Raw genomic sequence first — 20,000 nt, forward strand, 5'->3', positions numbered from 1 at the left:
AACTACCAGAACTACTGTTACTACAACGAAAAACTACCAGTACTACTGTTACCACAACTGAATGCTACCAATACCACTGTTACTACAATTGAATACTGCCAGCACTACTGTTACTACTACTAAGAACTACTGTTACTACAACTGAATACTTCCAGAACTACTGTTACTAAAACTAAATACTACCATTTATACTATAACTACTGACTAAATACTGCTACTGCTACTAGTACTACTACTACTACTATTACAGCAACAACTAAAAACTACTAGTACTACTTACTCTACTACTGCTGCACGCTACTGACTGATTGAGGTCATTATACCCAAATAGTTTATGTACTACTGAGAGTACGTGTAGAGCCACATGATTCTGCTCATAACATTTTCCCTTTTTACGTTGTTTAATCAGTAAAAATATAAAATATAATAAAAATAGTAAAAATAATGATTATTATATTTTATTCATATTTATCTTGAAATGCAGGTTTTATCGTATCTTTACGTCTTTATTTGTGAAGCACGTGATGCATGTGATTCGTTTTTCTTGTAAAGCATGTTGGGCTGCATTTGAAATGTGAAATTGTATGAAAAACGCTATACAAATAAAGTTTATAAATAAATGTATAAATGGTAAACAAATATTTTGTTAGCTCATTAAATGTCCTCTGGTGGCAGTTGTTATTTATTTATTAAAGTGTGTTCTGCAAAATATTGAAGGATAAAAAGTATACACACAAACGTATTTCATGAGTTCAAAGTGCAAAGATGAGAGTTTGACTCATTGTGTCGAGTCTGAAATGAATCTCCTGCAGATAATAAGATGAAACTTTGGTAAGAAATCCAGATGATGAGAGTGACGTGTCATCACTGATGTGCACGTCAAAGTGGGAGAACCTGGAAAACCTGGAGAACCTGGAGAATGTGTTGTGTATTTCAGGAACGTTTATTGATGTTTTCGGTGATTTGAAGTTTTGTATCTTAAAGAGCTGAGAGCGAGACATCGACACATCCATCATGATGTCCATTTAACACTTTACTGTCCAACAGCAAGGACACACATCACTGACTGTATACACTACTGTGGACTGTCCCTCTGTCTCTCTGTCCCTCTTCTTTCAGAATAAAAGCCTGAGTTGTGGTGATGTGAGCAGCAGGGGGCGTCTCAGCTCTGACAGTAAAGTGTCCTCTCTTCCCTCTGAGGAGCCTCTCAGCTGTCTGTTGACTCTGTGACGTCACAGAGGACAAAGTCTGAGCTGCCACTGCTCCATCCTGTCCTCCTGTCTCTTTACTCTCTGTCTCCGTCCTCTGTCTGGTCCAACCCCGGTGATCGCTGCTCGTCCTGCTCCTAAAAAAAACACTAAAACAGCTCAGAATCACACAGCAGTGAAACCAGTCCAGGAGTTATAAAGACAGAACTGTCTCAATATTATTTGTGTGGACAGATGGACAGATGGACAGATGGACAGACTGACAGATGGACAGTCTGTGTGTTCATGTGAAACTCAGCGTTATTTCCAAAAAGAAAAACACAGTGTGTGTCCCTGTGTGTGGGTGTGTGTGTGTGTGTGTGTGTGTGTGTGTGTGTGTGTGTGTGTGTGTGTGTGTGTGTGTGTGTGTGTGTGTGTGTGTGTGTGTGTGTGTGTGTGTGTGTGTGTGTGTGTGTGTGTGTGGGTGTGTGTGTGTGTGTGTGTGTGGGTGTGTGTGTGTGTGTGTGTGTGTGTGTGTGTGTGTGGGTGTGTGTGTGTGTGTGTGTGTGTGTGTGTGTGTGTGTGTGTGTGTGTGTGTGTGTGTGTGTGTGTGTGTGTGTGTGTGTGTGTGTGGGTGTGTGTGTGTGTGTGTGTGTGTGTGTGTGTGTGTGTGTGTGTGTGTGTGTGTGTGTGTGTGTGTGTGTGGGTGGGTGGGTGGGTGTGTGTGTGTGTGCACGCGTGCACAGTGATGAGAGGAATTACTCATCAGTTTCCATGGCAACCACAAACCTCAGCAACCTCATCAGAAGAAGATGCCGACGCTCCATCAGCAACAGCGCCGTCCTCCTCTGCTCACAGGTCACAGCGGCTGCAGGAGGTGGACCAGGACTGGTCAGTGCAGTGACAGGAGGTGGACCAGGACCAGGTCTCAGGGACTCTGCAGTCTCCTCTGAGTGAAACAAATTATTTGTTTTGATTGTTTGTTCTGTCAGGTGGAAATGTTTGATATTGGAGGAGGAGGGGGAGGAGGAGGAGGTCTGTGATGATGAAGACACGATGTGTTTGGAGGAGGAGGAGGAGGAGGTCTGTGATGACAAAGACGTGATGAGTCTGGAGGAGGAGGAGGAAGCAGTCTGTGATGATGAAGACGTGATGAGTCTGGAGGAGGAGGAGGAGGAGGAGGTCTGTGATGATGAAGGCGTAATGAGTCTGGAGGAGGAGGAGGAGGTCTGTGATGATGAAGGCGTAATGAGTCTGGAGGAGGAGGAGGAGGTCTGTGATGATGAAGGCGTGATGAGTCTGGAGGAGGAGGAGAAGGTCTGTGATGATGAAGGCGTGATGAGTCTGGAGGAGGAGGAGGTCTGTGATGATGAAGACACAATGAGTCTGGAGGAGGAGGAGGAGGAGGAGGTCTGTGATGATGAAGGTGTGATGAGTCTGGAGGAGGAGGAGGTCTGTGATGATGAAGACACAATGAGTCTGGAGGAGGAGGAGGAGGAGGAGGTCTGTGATGATGAAGGTGTGATGAGTCTGGAGGAGGAGGAGGAGGTCTGTGATGATGAAGGCGTGATGAGTCTGGAGGAGGAGGAGGAGGAGGTCTGTGATGATGAAGGCGTGATGAGTCTGGAGGAGGAGGAGGAGGAGGAGGTCTGTGATGATGAAGACACGATGAGTCTGGAGGAGGAGGAGGAGGAGGAGGAAGTCTGTGATGATGAAGGCGTGATGAGTCTGGAGGAGGAGGAGGAGGAGGTCTGTGATGATGAAGGCGTGATGAGTCTGGAGGAGGAGGAGGAGGAGCCTCTTCAGGGAAAGGAGACAGGAAATGCCGACAGATTAAAATGAGGAGACGCAGCATAACGCCGAGCAGAGGTCAGAGGTCACGGGGCCAGCGGGGGAAAAACACATTTATCAGAGTTTAAAGAGATTCAGCTGAATCTGCAGAGAGGAGGAGGAGGAGGAGGAGGAGAGGGAGGAGATCTTTGACCTCCTCACTGTTAACACAAACATGAAACCTGTAAAAACAAATCAATCCTCCATCAGCAGCTTTAACCAGCTCCTCCTCACAGCCTGCACCGTCGCCATGGAGACGGCCCAGTTAGTGTCACATGACCCACCGCAGCTCCACAACAGCTCCACGCCTCCGAGGAGGAGAGAGGAGGAGAAGGAGAGGAGAGAGGAGGAGAGAGAAAGGAGGAGGAGAGAGAGAGAGAAGAGGAGGGGGAGAGAGGAGGAGAGAGAGAGAGAAGAGGAGGAGGAGAGAGGAGGAGAGAGAGAGAGAAGAGGAGGAGGAGAGAGGAGGAGAGAGAGAGGAGGAGAGAGATAGGGGAAGTAGAGAGGAGGAGGAGAGAGAGAGAGAAGAGGAGGAGGAGAGAGGAGGAGAGAGACAGGGGAAGGAGAGAGGAGGAGGAGAGAGAGAGAGAAGAGGAGGAGGAGAGAGGAAGAGAGAGACGGGAAGGAGAGAGTAGGAGGAGAGAGAGAGAGAAGAGGAGGAGGAGAGAGGAGGAGAGAGACAGGGGAAGGAGAGAGGAGGAGGAGAGAGAGAGAGAAGAGGAGGAGGAGAGAGAAAGGAGAAGGAGAGAGGAGGAGGAGAGAGGAGGAGAGAGAAAGGAGAAGGAGAGAGGCGGAGGAGAGGAGAGGAAGAGGAGAGAGAGACAGGAGGAGGAGAAGCAGGAAGAGGAGGAGGATGGTCGTGAAAGAGTTAAACTCTCTGAAACACAAACACAGCCGGTCTGTTGGTCGTCAGGAGGACCGATGATGTTAACGCCGGCCTGCAGTCGCCATGGTAACGGCTGAGCCGTCCTGCAGACTTCCAGTAAACACGGAGCCAGAGCGAGGAGAAAGACCCGATCACAGGAAACACACAAACAACACGCAAGAAGAAATAAATATCTTTAATAAAAGCAGAGAAACAAAATCTACATTCAGCTCACAGCAGAGATCCAGCCCATAATAACCCCTGACCCAGTACGATCCAGCCCATAATAACCCCTGACCCAGTACGATCCAGCCCATAATAACCCCTGACCCAGTACGATCCAGCCCATAATAACCCCTGACCCAGTACGATCCAGCCCATAATAACCCCTGACCCAGCACTGCAAGCCCATGCCAAAAACACGCAGCAGTCTAGCGTGTTGCTTCTGACACGTTAGAAAAGTAAAAGGTCTGATTCAGAGAAGCTGTCCTGCTGTCTGTCCATCCTCAGGACGTTAAAGGGACAGTATACTGGCGAGAGACACTGACAGACCACCGCTGACCAGACTCTTTGACAGAGACCAGGAGCCACATGGTGGGAGTTAGTATCCACACGCTTAGACATAAAAATGTTAATAACAGGTGGTAACCACATGTTTGGGATAAAGACAGGTAGAAGCCACATGTTGGGAGTTATTAGCCACATGTTGGCAAATGGTAGCCACATGTCAGAGGATAGTATCCATATGTTGTGATATGAAAGTTGTGGTAGTAGGGGAAGTGGTAGTCACATATTTGGATATTGAAGCCACATCTGAGAAAGTGATAGCCAAATGTTGGAACTTGGTAGCCATGTGTTGGGAGGTGATAGCCAGCCATTGGGTAGTTATAAAAATACAAGTTGATGCGTGGTTACCATGGGCTGAAGAAGTAGTCGTATGTTGTGATGTCCTAGAATGATGCGAACATGGTTTGGACTTTGGTAGCCACGTGTTGGAACATAGTAGCTACGTGATGAGATAATTAAATATTGTGCTGAAACAGATGGAAGTCACATATCAGGAGGTGGTGGCCATGTTTTTGGGAAACAAGCAGTGGCCACATGTTTGGAGTTAGTAGCCACTTGTTGCAAGGTGGTAGCCACATGTTGGGAGGTGGTAGCCACATGGCGGGAGTTAGTAGCCCAGTGCGGGCTTCAGGCTGAGGGGGGGGCAGACTGGGGCAGCTGGTAGAAGCCTTTCTTCCTGGATCTCCTCAAGTATTCGAGGAGCAGAGCAGAGGCTGCGAGCCCAGTGGCGGCACAGAGAACTGGGACAATGTAAGCAGTGAGACTGGGAGGAGGACTGGAGCTTCTCTCTGAAACCAGCAAGACAAAAACTTCACAACAAAACAAAACAGATACATCGATTTCACCAAACATAAAAATACACAAAATTGAAATACACCATTTTCACCATCAGACATAAACTCAGGGGTCAGACACATATTGTAATATACTTTTCCAGGACTTTGAGGTAGATTTAAAAACCAGACATTCTCTGAAACAACCATCGACGCTCCTTATTGGTTCTTTTTATCACTATATAACAGCTTTCTATATGTGTATTATTTAAACAATAATGACTTCAGAGCATTATAAGGACTGGGGGGGTCTTACTGGTGTGATTGACCTCTGACACTGAGGCTAAAGACTTGAACCTGGTACTGACTGGTCTAACTGGTTTCACTGGTCTGACTGGTTTAACTAGTCTGACTGGTCTAACTGGTTTGATTAGTCTAACTGGTTTGACTGGTCTTACTGATGTGACTGGTATAACTGGTCTGACTGGTATAACTGGTTTGACTGGTCTTACTGATCTGACTGTTATAACTGGTTTTACTGGTCTGACTGACCTCTGACGCTGAGGCTGAAGACTTGGAGCTGGTACCCGAGCTGGTTGCTCACATTGACCTGGTACAGCCCGGAGTCTTTGGCAGTGACGTTGACCAATAGGAAGGTGCCGTTGGTGGAGAACAGCTCCGTCCCGTTGGTCAACTTCTTCAGGACAATGGCAGACGGTGGAAAGCTGATGGTCTGGCAGCAGATAGTGACATTTTGTCCCTCCTGGACCACCGTAGACGGCAGGACGAGGACAGTGGTGTTCCTCGGAGGAGCTGCACCAAAAGACAGCGGATTGATTAGAAACTGGTCACATGACTCTCAGAGCGACAGGATGTGACCTGAAGATAAAAAACATAAAGTCTGAACCAAGCTTCTGAGGAAGTGGATTAACACCGTTTGAGCCAGTCACATGATGACACTGACCCAGAAAGACTTTTCCACGTTGACTAACATGAGGAAAGAGACGTCTGTAAATCAGTAAATCATTTTTTGTGAGCATCAAAACCCACAAAATTTCTTCTATCCCTGTCTGGATGGAAACCATCCGGTTCGATAACATTTGGAAAGTCTAAAAGAGCTGCAAGATTTAATTTTTTAGACTGCCATTCAAGCTAACGGAGGCGCTAATCCAAAAGTTGGCCACTCCGCCGGAGTTAACCGCTCGGCAGCATTTGGTTGCCATTAATCTCTACTACACCACTCAATGGGCCAGTAATCGGATTTGAAACATTTCTTAACCCGGAAAAAGAGCTTTTTCTGCCTCATGCACGACTGAGCAGCTCTCATAGGAATGAACGAGGCCCCGCTCCCACAGCTGTATCCAGACTTCCTTATAATACATACATGGTCTAAACACGTTTGTTTTAACATCAGTAACTGGACACGTTTTCAGAGACCGTCTCTTCAGTCAGAATCCGTCTTGTCAGAGTCCCTCTCTTCAGAGTTAGTCTCTTTAGTCAGAGTCCGTGTCCTTTCAGTCGGAGTCCGTCTCTCCTTTTTTGGAGTCAGTCTCTTCAGACTCTGTCTCTTCAGTCAGAGTCCGTCCCTTCAATCAGAGTCCTTTTCTTCAGAGTCCGTCTCTTCAGTCAGAGTCTCTCACTTGAGAGTTCATCTCTGTAGTCAGTCTCTCACTTAAGTCAGAGTCTCTCACTGTCTCTCTGTCTCTTGAGTCTGTCTCTTCAATCAGAGTCTGTCTCTTTAGTCAGACTCCGTCTCTTCACTTAAAGTCTGTCTCTTCAGAGTCCTTCTCTTCAGAGTCCGTCTCTACAGAGTCCATCTCTTCAGAGTCTGTCTCTTCAGTCAGAGTCCGTCTCTTCAATCAGAGTCCGTCTCTTCAGTCAGAGTTTGTCTTTTCAGTCAGAGTCCGTCTCTTCAGTCTGAGTCCGTATCTTCAGTCAGAGTCCGTCTCTTCAGTCAGAGTTTGTCTTTTCAGTCAGAGTCCGTCTCTTCAGTCTGAGTCCGTATCTTCAGTCAGAGTCCGTCTCTTCAGTCAGAGTCCGTCTCTTCAATCAAAGTCTGTCTCTTCAGAGTCCGTCTCTACAGAGTCCGTCTCTACAGAGTCCATCTCTTCAGAGTCTGTCTCTTCAGTCAGAGTCCGTCTCTTCAATCAGAGTCCGTCTCTTCAATCTGAGTCTGTCTCTTCAATCAGGGTCCATCTCTTCAGTCAGAGTCCATCTTATAGAGTCCGTCTCTTTAGTCAGAGTCCGTCTTTTCAATAAGGGTCTGTCTCTTTAATCAGGGTCCGACTCTTCAGTCAGAGTCCATCTCTCCAGAGTCTGTCAAAGTCAACTCAAAGATTTGACACTCAGAAGACATCTTCAGTGAGAAGAGACACATTAACCCTTAACAGACCTGTTCAATGAGATTAACCGATTCTTCATAACACTACAGCGACATCTGACAGCCTTTTTCATTTTCATATTTTATTTTCTCTTATTTCTATTTATTTATTTATTTCTTGTTATTGTTTTTCTTTTTGCTTGTTGTTCTTAAATATATTTATTAAATATTATTTTTTTATAGAGAGTGCAAACTGGCACATTGTTTCGCTGACAGAGAACCATCTGAACACGAGAATACAACATGAGCTCACAGTGACCTTTGACCTCTGACCGCCAGACTCTAATCAGCTGATCTCTAACTCAAAGTGGAAGTTTGCGTCAAATTTGAAGAAACTCCTTCAAGGTGTTCGTGAGGACGGATAGATGGACAGACTGAAATCATGAGCACAAAAACACCTCAAACAGCCCAACTGAAGAGAGTAGAAACATTTTATGAGCCGAGTTCAGCTGAGACGCTGTTTCCCGCAGCGAGCGGCGTGCCAGAGTGCAGAGGAGGATTGTGGGGTCAAACACTCAGAGGGAGTTTGGAGTCACAGAGTGAAGAGCTGAGATAAAACAGCAGCTCAGAGACAGAATGTCCTCGCTGCTGCAGAAACAACAATACCAGTTTCTACGTCTTCATGTGCTGACTGAAAACCTCCCAAAGAGTTTGTTTCAGACATCAGCAGTTTGTCTCTGAGTCCTGCAGCGAGTCTCTGAGTCTGAGACCGAGCTGCTCTGACACCCTCAGAGGTCAGAGGTCAGCTCTGACTGTTTTTCCTCTTTTGATTTGACTCTGATCAGCTGACGATCAGTTACTCTCACATCAGTTTGCAGTTTACAGAATCAAATCAAAGCGTCCTGTTCAAATGTGAAACTTAACTTTGCCGTCCTCCTCACTCACTCTGTATTTATCAGTTTTTATTTCTTTTAATTTCCTTTCATTTTTGAGGTGCAGTCTCATCCCTTCATAGTCATGCAAACCAATACAGACAGCGAGAGAAACAAAAGGCCTGCTGGCCTTGTTTCCGTTTCCGTCGAGTCTGAGTCTGTTTCTTTCCATTTTCGGGGGAATAAAAAAGAGCAGAGTAATCAAAATGCTGTAGTGTCTGCAGACGTCTCAGTAGTGGGATCTCTGCACACAGACCACAAAACAACACAGAAAAAATAAAAATAATAAAAAATGAGGGATTCTCAAGAAATTAGGTTGAAGAGGTCGTTCATATCACAGGATCAGGTTTTTATTTTTTCTGTTTCAGTTACTTTCTGGAGGTGGTTGTGTGGTGGTGTGAGAGGTGGAGGTTTTGTTTAAGGTGAGTGTAACAAGCTGCTGCTGAGAGCTGAGGGCAAGTCACAGATAAAAGCCTGAGGAGCTGAAGCTGTGAAGCTGCTGATGTGAACCCGCTGACCTACAGCCATCACCTTACACTGACCTACAGTCATCACCTGACGCTGACCTCCAGTCATCACCTGACTCTGACCTGCAGTCATCACCTGACTCTGACCTGCAGTCATCACCTTACGCTGACCTGCAGTCATCACCTGATGCTAACCTCCAGTCATCACCTAATTCTGACCTGCAGTCATCACCTGACTCTGACCTCCAGTCATCACCTGACGCTGACCTGCAGTCATCACCTGACACTGACCTCCAGTCATCACCTGACTCTGACCTGCAGTCATCACCTGATGCTGACCTGCAGTCATCACCTGACGCTGACCTCCAGTCATCACCTGACGCTGACCTGCATTCATCACCTGACTCTGACCTGCAGTCATCACCTGACACTGACCTGCAGTCATCACCTGACTCGGACCTGCAGTCATCACCTGACTCTGACCTGCAGTCATCACCTGACACTGACCTGCAGTCATCACCTGACGCTGACCTCCAGTCATCACCTGACGCTGACCTGCATTCATCACCTGACGCTGACCTGCAGTCATCACCTGACACTGACCTGCAGTCATCACCTGACTCGGACCTGCAGTCATCACCTGACTCTGACCTGCAGTCATCACCTGACACTGACCTGCAGTCATCACCTGACTCGGACCTCCAGTCATCACCTGACGCTGACCTGCATTCATCACCTGACGCTGACCTGCAGTCATCACCTGACACTGACCTGCAGTCATCACCTGACTCGGACCTGCAGTCATCACCTGACTCTGACCTGCAGTCATCACCTGACTCTGACCTGCAGTCATCACCTGACACTGACCTGCAGTCATCACCTGACTCGGACCTGGAGTCATCACCTGACTCTGACCTGCAGTCATCACCTGACTCTGACCTGCAGTCATCACCTGACTCGGACCTGCAGTCATCACCTGACTCGGACCTGCAGTCATCACCTGACTCGGACCTGCAGTCTGACCTTCAGAATCAAAAAGGCTGTTTGTTCTTTCACTCCATAAAAAAAGATTCACACATCTGTCTTTATTTTAAAGTGTGGATATATTCATAAGTGTGTGTGCTTGACAGGCCTGTTTCTGTGTGTACATACAGTGTGTCTGAGTGTTTTTATGTCATCAATTTTATTTAGCCCATTATATAAATGTATATGTATATGTATATAAAGTTTTGTATTCTGCTTCTTGATCAGCTTCTTTGTTTATATATATATATATATACATATATATATATATATATATATATATATATATATTAATGATGGAATGAATGAATATATAAATGAATTATGTTTTGGCGCCTGGTGAGGGGGTCAGGTTTGTGTGTTTGAATATTTGTGTGAATATCTTCTGAAAAAAACAAAAACTAATGTTTAAAAAAATAAAACAATTTGGACAAACTGGCTGACGAACTGTCAGAAGACATTCAAATAAAATCCTGAGACCATTTGTCGTTGTAAACCTCCACCACTTTCCATTTGTCCGAAGCGGCTGTGCGCCTCCTCAGGTGAGGACCCCCCCACAGAGTCAGAATGGCGGGGCCGGCTCAGTCTGGTCCCCATCAGGAGGCTCTGAGTACTGGACACATGACTCAGCAGAGGAGTCAGAGTCTATTTCTGTCCTCAGCAGCTCAGCGTCATGTGAGGGAGTGAGAGGTCGACTCGTCAGATAACAGCCATCACAACAACTCAGGAAACAACAAGCAGGTCTGAAGAGTCCTGAAGGGCTCCATCCTGGGTCCACTCAGACTCCCTCTACACCAGACCAGCTCATGAACCACCCCACTTCAGGGTTCCTGGACCCTTGGTGCTGTCTAATGAACCAGCCAAAAGTTTCCTCCAGTTCTCAGTCAAACTTATTTGATCCACGATGAACCATCTGCACAGCGTCACACCACTGAACAAAACAAAACATCTCAGACCAGAATGACAACCTGCAGACGTTTGTTCTGTCACCACAAACGTCCGTGTTTACCCCAAATAAATGTGATCCGGCTGTTACTGAGACGCTGCAGGAGCTTTTTATAGAGGGTTTCTCACCTCCATCGTCTCTTTCCAACAGGAACCAGAACAGAACCAGGTCCATGTTGGTGGAGAACAGGTATCAGTGTGTTCAGACATGTCTACTACTCACAACGTGATATCATGAAACCAGCGAAAACCATTTAAAAACAGTGAAAACAGTAAAACCAGTAAAAAGCGGTGAAGCCAGTAAAAAAAAGTGAAACTAGTATAAACCAATAAAACCAGTTAAAAAAACTGTGAAAACCAGTAAAACAAACAACAGAAAAAAACAGTGAAAACATAGAAAACAGTGAAACCAGTAAAGAACAGTAAAAAAAACAATGAAAACATTTTGATAAAATAGTGAAACCTGTAAGAGTCTGTAAAACCAGTAATAAACTAGTAACCAGTGAGGCCAGTACCTGTGATGGTGACAGAGCTGGTGACCAGCTGGGAGCCGTACTGGTTGGAGGCCTCACACTGGTAGTGGGCGGAGTCTTCCAGCTGGGCTGAGGACAGGCTGAAGGAGAGTGAGGAGGAGGTGGGGTCAGTCCTCTGAAGCTCCGCCCCCTCCCTCCTCAGCACCAGCGTGGTGGGCGGAGCTCCATCTGAGTGGCACGTAAATGTCACCTGCTGACCCTCCATCACCTGCTCACCTGGACTCACAGAGAGGGAGGTTCTCTTCGGAGGATCTGGAACACACCCGAACCCAGATTAACAAAATCTGAATCTTAGAATAATCTCCTGAATTTGAGATTATTAAAACCTGATCCAGAGATTGTTAAAACCTAAATCTGAGATAATCAAAACCTGAACCTGAGGTTAACAAAACCTGAATCTGAAATTATTAAAACTTGATCCTGACATTAGCAAAACCTTAGCCTGAGATTATCAAAATCTAAATCTGAGATCAAAACCTGAACCTCTCATTATTAAAACCTTAACTTGAGATTATTAAAACCGTAACTTGGGATGATCAAAACCTGAATCTGAGATGATCAAAACCTTAACCTGAAATTTTTAAAACCTTAACCTGAGATGATCGAAACCTGACTCTGAAATTGTCAATTTTTTTTACCTGAGGTGATCAAAACCTTAACCTGAGATTATTAAAACCTGAATCTGAGATTTTTGAAACGTAAATCTAAAAACCTGGATGGAGCAGCTGCTTCACAATAAAAGCCTGCAGTCTCTGACCGGGGCTCTATTATTTTGGAGACACTCACAGTGAACCTGCAGGGGGATGCTGGACGTCTTGGTCCTCCACTCATCTCCATCCTTCGTCAGCAGCTCGGCTCGGCAGTTCAGGACCTGCTGGTCCTCCTGGACGCGGAGTCGGAGGACAGATGAGACGTTTTGCAGGGAACCAGAGAACCTGAAGGTCTCCGAGGTCAGCGTCATGTTCCCTGACAGCCATGACACCCTCATCTGATTGGCTGAGAAGACCCCGCTGATGTTACAGTGGAGGACCGCCTCCTGACCCAGCAGGACGGGACCGGGATCCTCCAGAACTGGATCAGACGGGAACGCTGGAGAGGAACATCCGAACAAAGATTAGAACCATGGCAGAGGTCATGACATCACTTCCTGTTTGTGCCAGGATCACATTGACAATTTGTTTTTGTCTCTGACGGGATGAGACAGATGTTTGTTATGGAGAACGTTCTGTTAAACCGTCTGGGAACGTTTCCTGAAACAGACTTTCACAGCTGAAATATCCCATCGGTTAGAAACTCGCCTTACCAGTAGCTGTAGTTTAACTTGTGTTTTTCATCGCTATTTTTTTTTCAACTTTTCCTCCTCTTCACTTTTATACTGCACATACTGGGCAGTTCTTATTATATCCGATGGATATTTTATCTCCTGGAAGAAAAAACCTTGTTTATTCAAGGGGACAGCTGCTCTCTCTCCAGACAATGGGGAAAACCGGCAGCTTTTGCTTTGTACCAGAGGAGCTGAGACGGCCGTACCGGGGCTGCAGAGCCGGCGCTAAGGTGAAGGCTAGGCAGAAAGCAAAGCGGTGGAGGTACAAGCCATCCATTCCATCCGTCGTAATGGGGAATGTAAACGCACTGACCGACAAGACCGACGAGCTGGCGGCTCTGGTGAAGAACCAGAAAATCTACAGGGAGTGTAGCCTGATGTGCTTCACGGAGACGTGGCTAACCGGCACCACTCCGGATGCTAATGTGGATTTGCCTGGATTCACCACTGTACGAGCGGACAGGGACGCTAAGCTAACCGGCAAACGCAAAGGCGGGGGACTCGCACTGTTCATTAACAAGAGATGGTGCAACCCGGGACATGTAACTGTAAAAGCGACGGTGTGCTGTCCGGACATTGAGCTGCTTGCGGTGAGTCTCAGACCTTACTACATGCCCAGAGAGTTCTCCCACGCCATTGCTGTTTGTGTTTACGTTCCTCCGCGGGCAGACGCGGAGGTGGCATGTGACGTCATCCACTCTAACATCGCGACGCTGCAAACACAGCACCCTGAGGCTTTCATTGCAATCTCTGGTGATTTCAATCATGTCAGCTTGGACTCTACTCTCCCAACATTTCATCAGTTTGTTAACTGTCCGACCAGGAAAAACAAGACAATAGACCTCCTTTATGCCAATGTGAAGGATGCATACTGTTCCTTTCCTCTTCCTCCACTGGGGAAATCAGACCATAATCTTGTCCTTCTCCAGCCCCAATACAAACCACGGGTCCTCAGGGAACCCACAACTACACGCTCCTTCAGGAAATGGTCTCCAGAGGCAGTGGATGCTCTGAGGGACTGCTTTGAGTGTACTGACTGGAGTGTGCTACAAGAACCACACAGCGAGGACATTGAGGGGGTCACACACTGCACCACGGACTACCTCAACTTCTGCATGGACATTGCTGTTCCCACCAAAACTGTGCGCTGCTTCCCTAACAACAAGCTCTGGATTACCAGCGATGTCAAAAACCTCCTCAACAAGAAAAAGAGGGCGTTTAAAGACAGAGACCGGGCAGAGCTGAAGCGCGTACAGGGAGAACTCAAGGTCCGACTGAGAGAAGCAAAGGAGTCCTACAGCAGGAAGCTGGAGCAGAAGTTGGGCAACAACAGCATGAGGGAGGTCTGGGATGGCATGAAAACCATCACAGGCTGCAACAAAAAGACCAACGGCTCAGCAGAGGGGGATGGGGTGAGAGCAAACCAGTTCAACCACTTCTACAACAGGTTTGATTCTCCTCCTCCTCCTCCTCCGCTAGATGCAAAGGCTTTCCCCCACACACACCCCCCACTTACTGCTCTTGGCACCCACTTTCACACCTCTTCAACACCATCAGCTGAACCCTCAGTAGACAATGCCCACCCTCCCCCCACCATCACTGCAGAGCAGGTCAGTAGAGAGCTGAGGAGACTCCGCCCACAGAAGGCAGCAGGGCCAGACAGGGTGTGTCCAAGAATGCTCAAGTTCTGTGCTGCTGAACTGGGGGAGCCTCTTCAGCATGTCTTCAACCTGAGCCTGCGACTGGGGAGGGTCCCTCTACTATGGAAAACTTCCTGCCTCATCCCAGTTCCAAAGAAGGCACACCCCAGTGTGCTGAATGACTACAGACCAGTTGCCCTGACTTCACACATTATGAAGACCCTGGAACGGCTCCTGCTGCACCACATCAGACCCCAGGTTCGCCAGGCACTCGACCCACTCCAGTTAAACTTACCAGGAGGAGGTCGGGGTGGGCCAACGCCATCATGTATCTGCTACACAGGGCTTACTCTCATCTGGACACAGGGAGTGGCGCTGTGAGGATCATGTTTTTTGATTTTTCACGATCCAGCCCCCTCTACTGAGAGACAAGCTGGCAGATATGGGGGTGGAATCACACCTGGTGACCTGGATTACGGACTACCTCACAGGGAGACCTCAGTACGTCAGGCTGAGGGACTGCTCCTCTGACACGGTGGTCTGCAGCACTGGCGCACCACAAGGGACTGTTCTTTCCCCTGTCCTGTTCACTCTGTACACATCAGACTTTAAGTACACCTCTGAGCCGTGCCATGTGCAGAAGTACTCTGACGACACTGCAATCGTGGGATGTATCAGGGATGGACAGGAGGGGGAGTACAGGAGCCTGGTGGAGGACTTTGTGACATGGTGCAGGGCAAACCATCTGCAGATCAACACTACCAAGACCAAGGAGATGGTGGTGGATTTACGGAGGTCCAGGCCGCCTATGCAACAGATCTCCATTGAGGGGTCTGATGTGGTCGGGACCTACAGATACCTCGGGCTGCAGCTAGACAACAAACTGGACTAGTCTTTCAACACCGAGACCCTCCTCAAGAAGGCTCAGAGCAGGCTCTACTTCTTGAGGAGGCTGGGGTCCTTCAAAATCTGCCGGAAACTCCTACTGATGTTCTACCAGTCTGTTGTGGCAAGTGTCCTCTTCTATGCTGTGGTGTGCTGGGGAGGCAGCATCAAGAAGAGGGACGCCTCTCGGCTGGACAGGCTGGTAAGAAAAGCTGGCTCTGTGGTCGGCACAGAGCTGGACTCGATCACATCAGTGGCAGAGAGAAGGACTCTCAGCAAACTGCTCTGCATCATGGACAATGCCCAGCACCCTCTGCACGGCATCATCATCAGGCAGAGGAGTGTCTTCAGTGACAGGCTGCTGTCCCTGTCCTGCTCCACTGACAGGCTGAGGAAGTCGTTTGTCCCACAGGCCATACGACTCTTCAACTCCTCCTCACACAGATAAACACTGTTTGCACTGTTGCACTGTTCATACTGGTATTGCACTGTTTTTATTGTTATTGTTGTTTTATATCTTGCGTTTTTGCATATTCTGCATCTCTCTTTTTCTCTGTATATATTGCTTATATATTTATTGGTCTATATTCTATTCTGTATGTTTATTATGCTGCTGGTTACTTAAATTTCCCTCGGGATCAATAAAGTACCTATCTATCTATCTATCTATCTATCTATCTATCTTTCTCAGACTGTGAGGGCAGATCAGGTTTTGATTGACACCTCCATGGATCCCGCCTTTGTCAGCTGTCTCCGGTCTCCATGACAACAGCCACAGAGCAAAGCAGAGTCGGCGTGGTGCAGCTCTATCTGTCGGGCCCTCTGACTCCGGCAGCGTTCATAAACCTGATGCTCTGCATTAACGTCAGAGAGCCGTTAACCGGCAGTCTGCTGCTCCGTCTGCTCTGACAGAGTGTCCAGAGGGGCTCTGACACCCAGAGGTTCATTCCAGCAGCCCTCCGAATTTACCGACAGTCCAGTCGGTTTTTACTGAAAAAAATAAAAGAAATATTTTTTGTTTTAATTACCTTACTACCAAGAAGTTTAACAGGAAAAGGGCTTTTTTAAGTGCAGGAGAACTTGATATGATTTTAGGCTTGTTTGTTTATTGTACCAACAACTAAAAAAGTGATTTAAAGGAGATGTGTTTCTGTTGTTGATGTTAAAATGTGGTTTTGAAAAGAAATGTTTACAACACTGACTGACTTCTTTTTAGTCCCTCTCACCTCATCTTATTTTATCTTATTTTATTCTATTCTATTCTATCTTATCTCTTCTCATCTCTTCTCATCTCATCTTATCTTGAATCCCTCTAAATCTGACACACTGGAGCTTTAAATAAAGTTGAATTTGAACTTTGTTTGCTGGGACAGAGAGGACATGATGAGAGTGTCTCAGTGAGGACGTCCTCTGACTGAATGTCCTGTCTGCATGAGTGAGACGAAGGTTGAGTTGAATGTTCCTGCTGAAAGTCTTCAACGTCATCAACTCTTGATCGTCTCTGCGGTGAGGACACACTCTCTCTGTGTGTGTGTGTGTGTGTGTGTGTGTGTGTGTGTGTGTGTGTGTGTGTGTGTGTGTGGTTTGTGCGGCCCACACTTCCTGTGGGTCGGAGCAGCAGTTTGTCTCGTGGGATCAGATTAAAGCTCACAGGGAGGAAGTGTTGAAACAACAGTGGAGTGAAGCTGTGTGACGTCTGACCTCTGGACTCTGACCAAAAGGAAGACTCCAGTCCAGGATTAACGTGGTCCCCCTTGGCTGAGACCCCGTGAGACCTGCAGGAATGTCTCAGGATCACATTGAGTCTGGACGGTTCAGGGCTGCTCAGAGTTCAGACATCTGCAGATTTTCTACCTTCAATCAGTCCTAATCATAAATATCCAATATTCATTAATTTCAGAATTTTAACCCTTTTAACCCTGTTTTTTTGTCATGATGCCACCATGTTTTTATATGATAAAAAGAGGATAATCTCCTCCTCCTCAGTGTGTGAGTGTAGCTGCTGACAGTCTGGGATATGTCAGTGATCAGCAGCTACATTGACTGTGACAGGTCACCTAGTGGAAATAGCATGTATTTCCTCCATATGCCAAATATGGTCAAAATGACCTCATCAGGTGGAAAATAGTCAAAATGACAAATTCAGAGTCAAAAGCCCAGAATGACACCCAGAAATAATACAAGTCCTGTTTTTCTGCTCTGATGGCTGAATGGAGAGAGCAGATATTTACCGTTCAAACTGATAAACTTGATCCATTTCTGTCTGCAGCTCGTCCCCACTGAGAGACTCCAGCTTGTCTTTGAACAGTTTGGTGACTGAGGACAAAACTGCTGAAGGTTGGACTGGTTGAAACTTTATCTTATTAATAAAAAAAACTTTTAGGATTTTTCTTTTCAAATCAAATAAAAAATCACCTTTTTTGTTGGAAATTTAAATTTTTTTTAAAATAAAAACATGTCTTCCAAATCCATGGCTTTTTTTTGTTGTTTTTAAACCAACAAATGTAACAAAAAAAATCACAAACATGTTTTCTTGAGACATCCCTAAATTTAAGGAAAAAACAATTTTTTTCAAACAATTTTAATGACTGATTTTTAAAAAGCCAAAACATTTTCTTGAATTTTTGAAGGTAAACAAAAAAATCACCAATTTTTCAAAATGACACCAAGCCTTCCAAACCGGCAGTATGCCGTCTTCAAAAAATGCCAAAAGGTTTAAGAGTAAATATCTCGTCTTTGGACTTTAAACTGAACACGTCAACAAAGTTTGACTTATTACTGACTTTTGTTTTTATTTACCTCTGTGTCTCACTGTCTCTGTGTCTCACTGTCTCTGTCTCACTGTCTGTGTTTCACAGTCTCTGTGTCTCACTGTCTCTGTGTCTCACTGTCTCTGTCTCACTGTCTGTGTCTCACAGTCTCTGTGTCTCACTGTCTCTGTCTCAGTGTCTCACAGTCTCTGTGTCTCTGTGTCTCACTGTCTCTGTGTCTCACAGTCTCACAGTCTCTGTGTCTCAGTGTCTAACAGTCTCTGTGTCTCACAGTATCTGTGTCTCTGTCTCTGTGTCTCAGTGTCTCTGTGTCTCACTGTCTCAGTGTCTCACACTCTCTGTGTCTCAGTGTCTCACTGTCTCTGTGTCTCTGTGTCACAGTGTCTCACACTCTCTGTGTCTCAGTGTCTCACTGTCTCTGTGTCTCTGTGTCACAGTGTCTCACAGTCTGTGTCTCACTGTCTCTGTGTCTCTGTGTCTCTGTGTCTCTGTGTCTCACTGTCTCTGTGTCTCAGTGTCTCTGTTTCTCACTGTCTCTGTGTCTCAGTGTCTCACTGTCTCTGTGTCTCACTGTCTCTGTGTCTCTGTGTCTCAGTGTCTCTGTGTCTCACTGTCTCTGTGTCTCACTGTCTCTGTGTCTCTGTGTCTCAGTGTCTCAGTGTCTCTGTGTCTCAGTGTCTCTGTGTCTCACTGTCTCTGTGTCTCACTGTCTCTGTCTCTGTGTCTCACTGTCTCTGTGTCTCACTGTCTCACTGTCTCACTGTCTCGCTGTCTCTGTGTCTCACTGTCTGTGTCTCACTGTCTCTGTCTCACTGTCTCTGTGTCTCACTGTCTCTGTCTCACTGTCTCACTGTCTCTGTCTCACTGTCTCTGTGTCTCACTGTCTCTGTGTCTCACTGTCTCTGTCTCACTGTCTCTGTGTCTCTGTGTCTCACTGTCTCTGTGTCTCACTGTCTCTGTGTCTCTCTGTCTCTGTCTCACTGTCTCTGTGTCTCTGTGTCTCTGTGTCTCTGTGTCTCAGTGTCTCAGTGTCTCTGTGTCTCAGTGTCTCACTGTCTCTGTCTCAGTGTCTCACTGTCTCTGTGTCTCACTGTCTCACTGTCTCTGTCTCTGTGTCTCACTGTCTCACTGTCTCTGTGTCTCACTGTCTCGCTGTCTCTGTGTCTCACTGTCTCTGTCTCACTGTCTCTGTGTCCCACTGTCTCTGTGTCTCACTGTCTCTGTCTCACTGTCTCTGTGTCTCACTGTCTCTGTGTCTCACTGTCTCTGTGTCTCACTGTCTCTATCTCACTGTCTCACTGTCTCTGTGTCTCACTGTCTCTGTCTCACTGTCTCTGTGTCTCAGTGTCTCTGTGTCTCAGTGTCTCTTTGTCTCACTGTCTCACTGTCTCTGTGTCTCACTGTCTCACTGTCTCACTGTCTCACTGTCTCTGTGTCTCACTGTCTCGCTGTCTCACTGTCTGTGTCTCACTGTCTCTGTCTCACTGTCTCTGTGTCTCACTGTCTCTGTCTCACTGTCTCACTGTCTCTGTGTCCCACTGTCTCTGTGTCTCACTGTCTCTGTCTCACTGTCTCTGTGTCTCACTGTCTCTGTGTCTCACTGTCTCTGTCTCTCTGTCTCTGTGTCTCACTGTCTCTGTCTCACTGTCTCTGTGTCTCACTGTCTCTGTCTCACTGTCTCTGTGTCTCACAGTCTCTGTGTCTCTCTGTCTCTGTGTCTCTCTGTCTCTGTCTCTCTGTCTCTGTGTCTCTGTGTCTCTGTGTCTCTGTCTCACTGTCTCTGTGTCTCACAGTCTCTGTGTCTCACTGTCTCTGTCTCAGTGTCTCACAGTCTCTGTGTCTCTGTGTCTCACTGTCTCTGTGTCTCACAGTCTCACAGTCTCTGTGTCTCACAGTATCTGTGTCTCTGTCTCTGTGTCTCAGTGTCTCTGTGTCTCA

The 20,000-nt window shown here is 46.8% G+C and overlaps 1 protein-coding gene across 1 annotated transcript in view; it reads right to left on the bottom strand.

Moving 5' to 3' along the window:
* Positions 1 to 4,063: 4,063 nt before the first annotated feature.
* vcam1b (vascular cell adhesion molecule 1b) overlaps positions 4,064 to 20,000 on the bottom strand; it is a 23,351-nt gene continuing 7,414 nt past the window's right edge. Inside the window, exons 7-10 of the mRNA XM_088078221.1 lie at positions 12,229 to 12,531; positions 11,425 to 11,694; positions 5,775 to 6,035; positions 4,064 to 5,237 (exon numbers count right to left, since the gene is read on the bottom strand). Of these exons, the coding sequence (XP_087934347.1) occupies positions 5,077 to 5,237; positions 5,775 to 6,035; positions 11,425 to 11,694; positions 12,229 to 12,531 (995 nt within the window). The 3' untranslated portion in view covers positions 4,064 to 5,076. The remainder of the gene's footprint in view (positions 5,238 to 5,774; positions 6,036 to 11,424; positions 11,695 to 12,228; positions 12,532 to 20,000) is intronic.

The sequence above is a fragment of the Plectropomus leopardus genome, chromosome 5 (genome assembly GCF_026936395.1).
Source record: "Plectropomus leopardus strain MGB_pleo_1.0 chromosome 5, ASM2693639v1, whole genome shotgun sequence".
Classification (NCBI taxonomy): Eukaryota; Metazoa; Chordata; class Actinopteri; order Perciformes; family Serranidae; genus Plectropomus; species Plectropomus leopardus.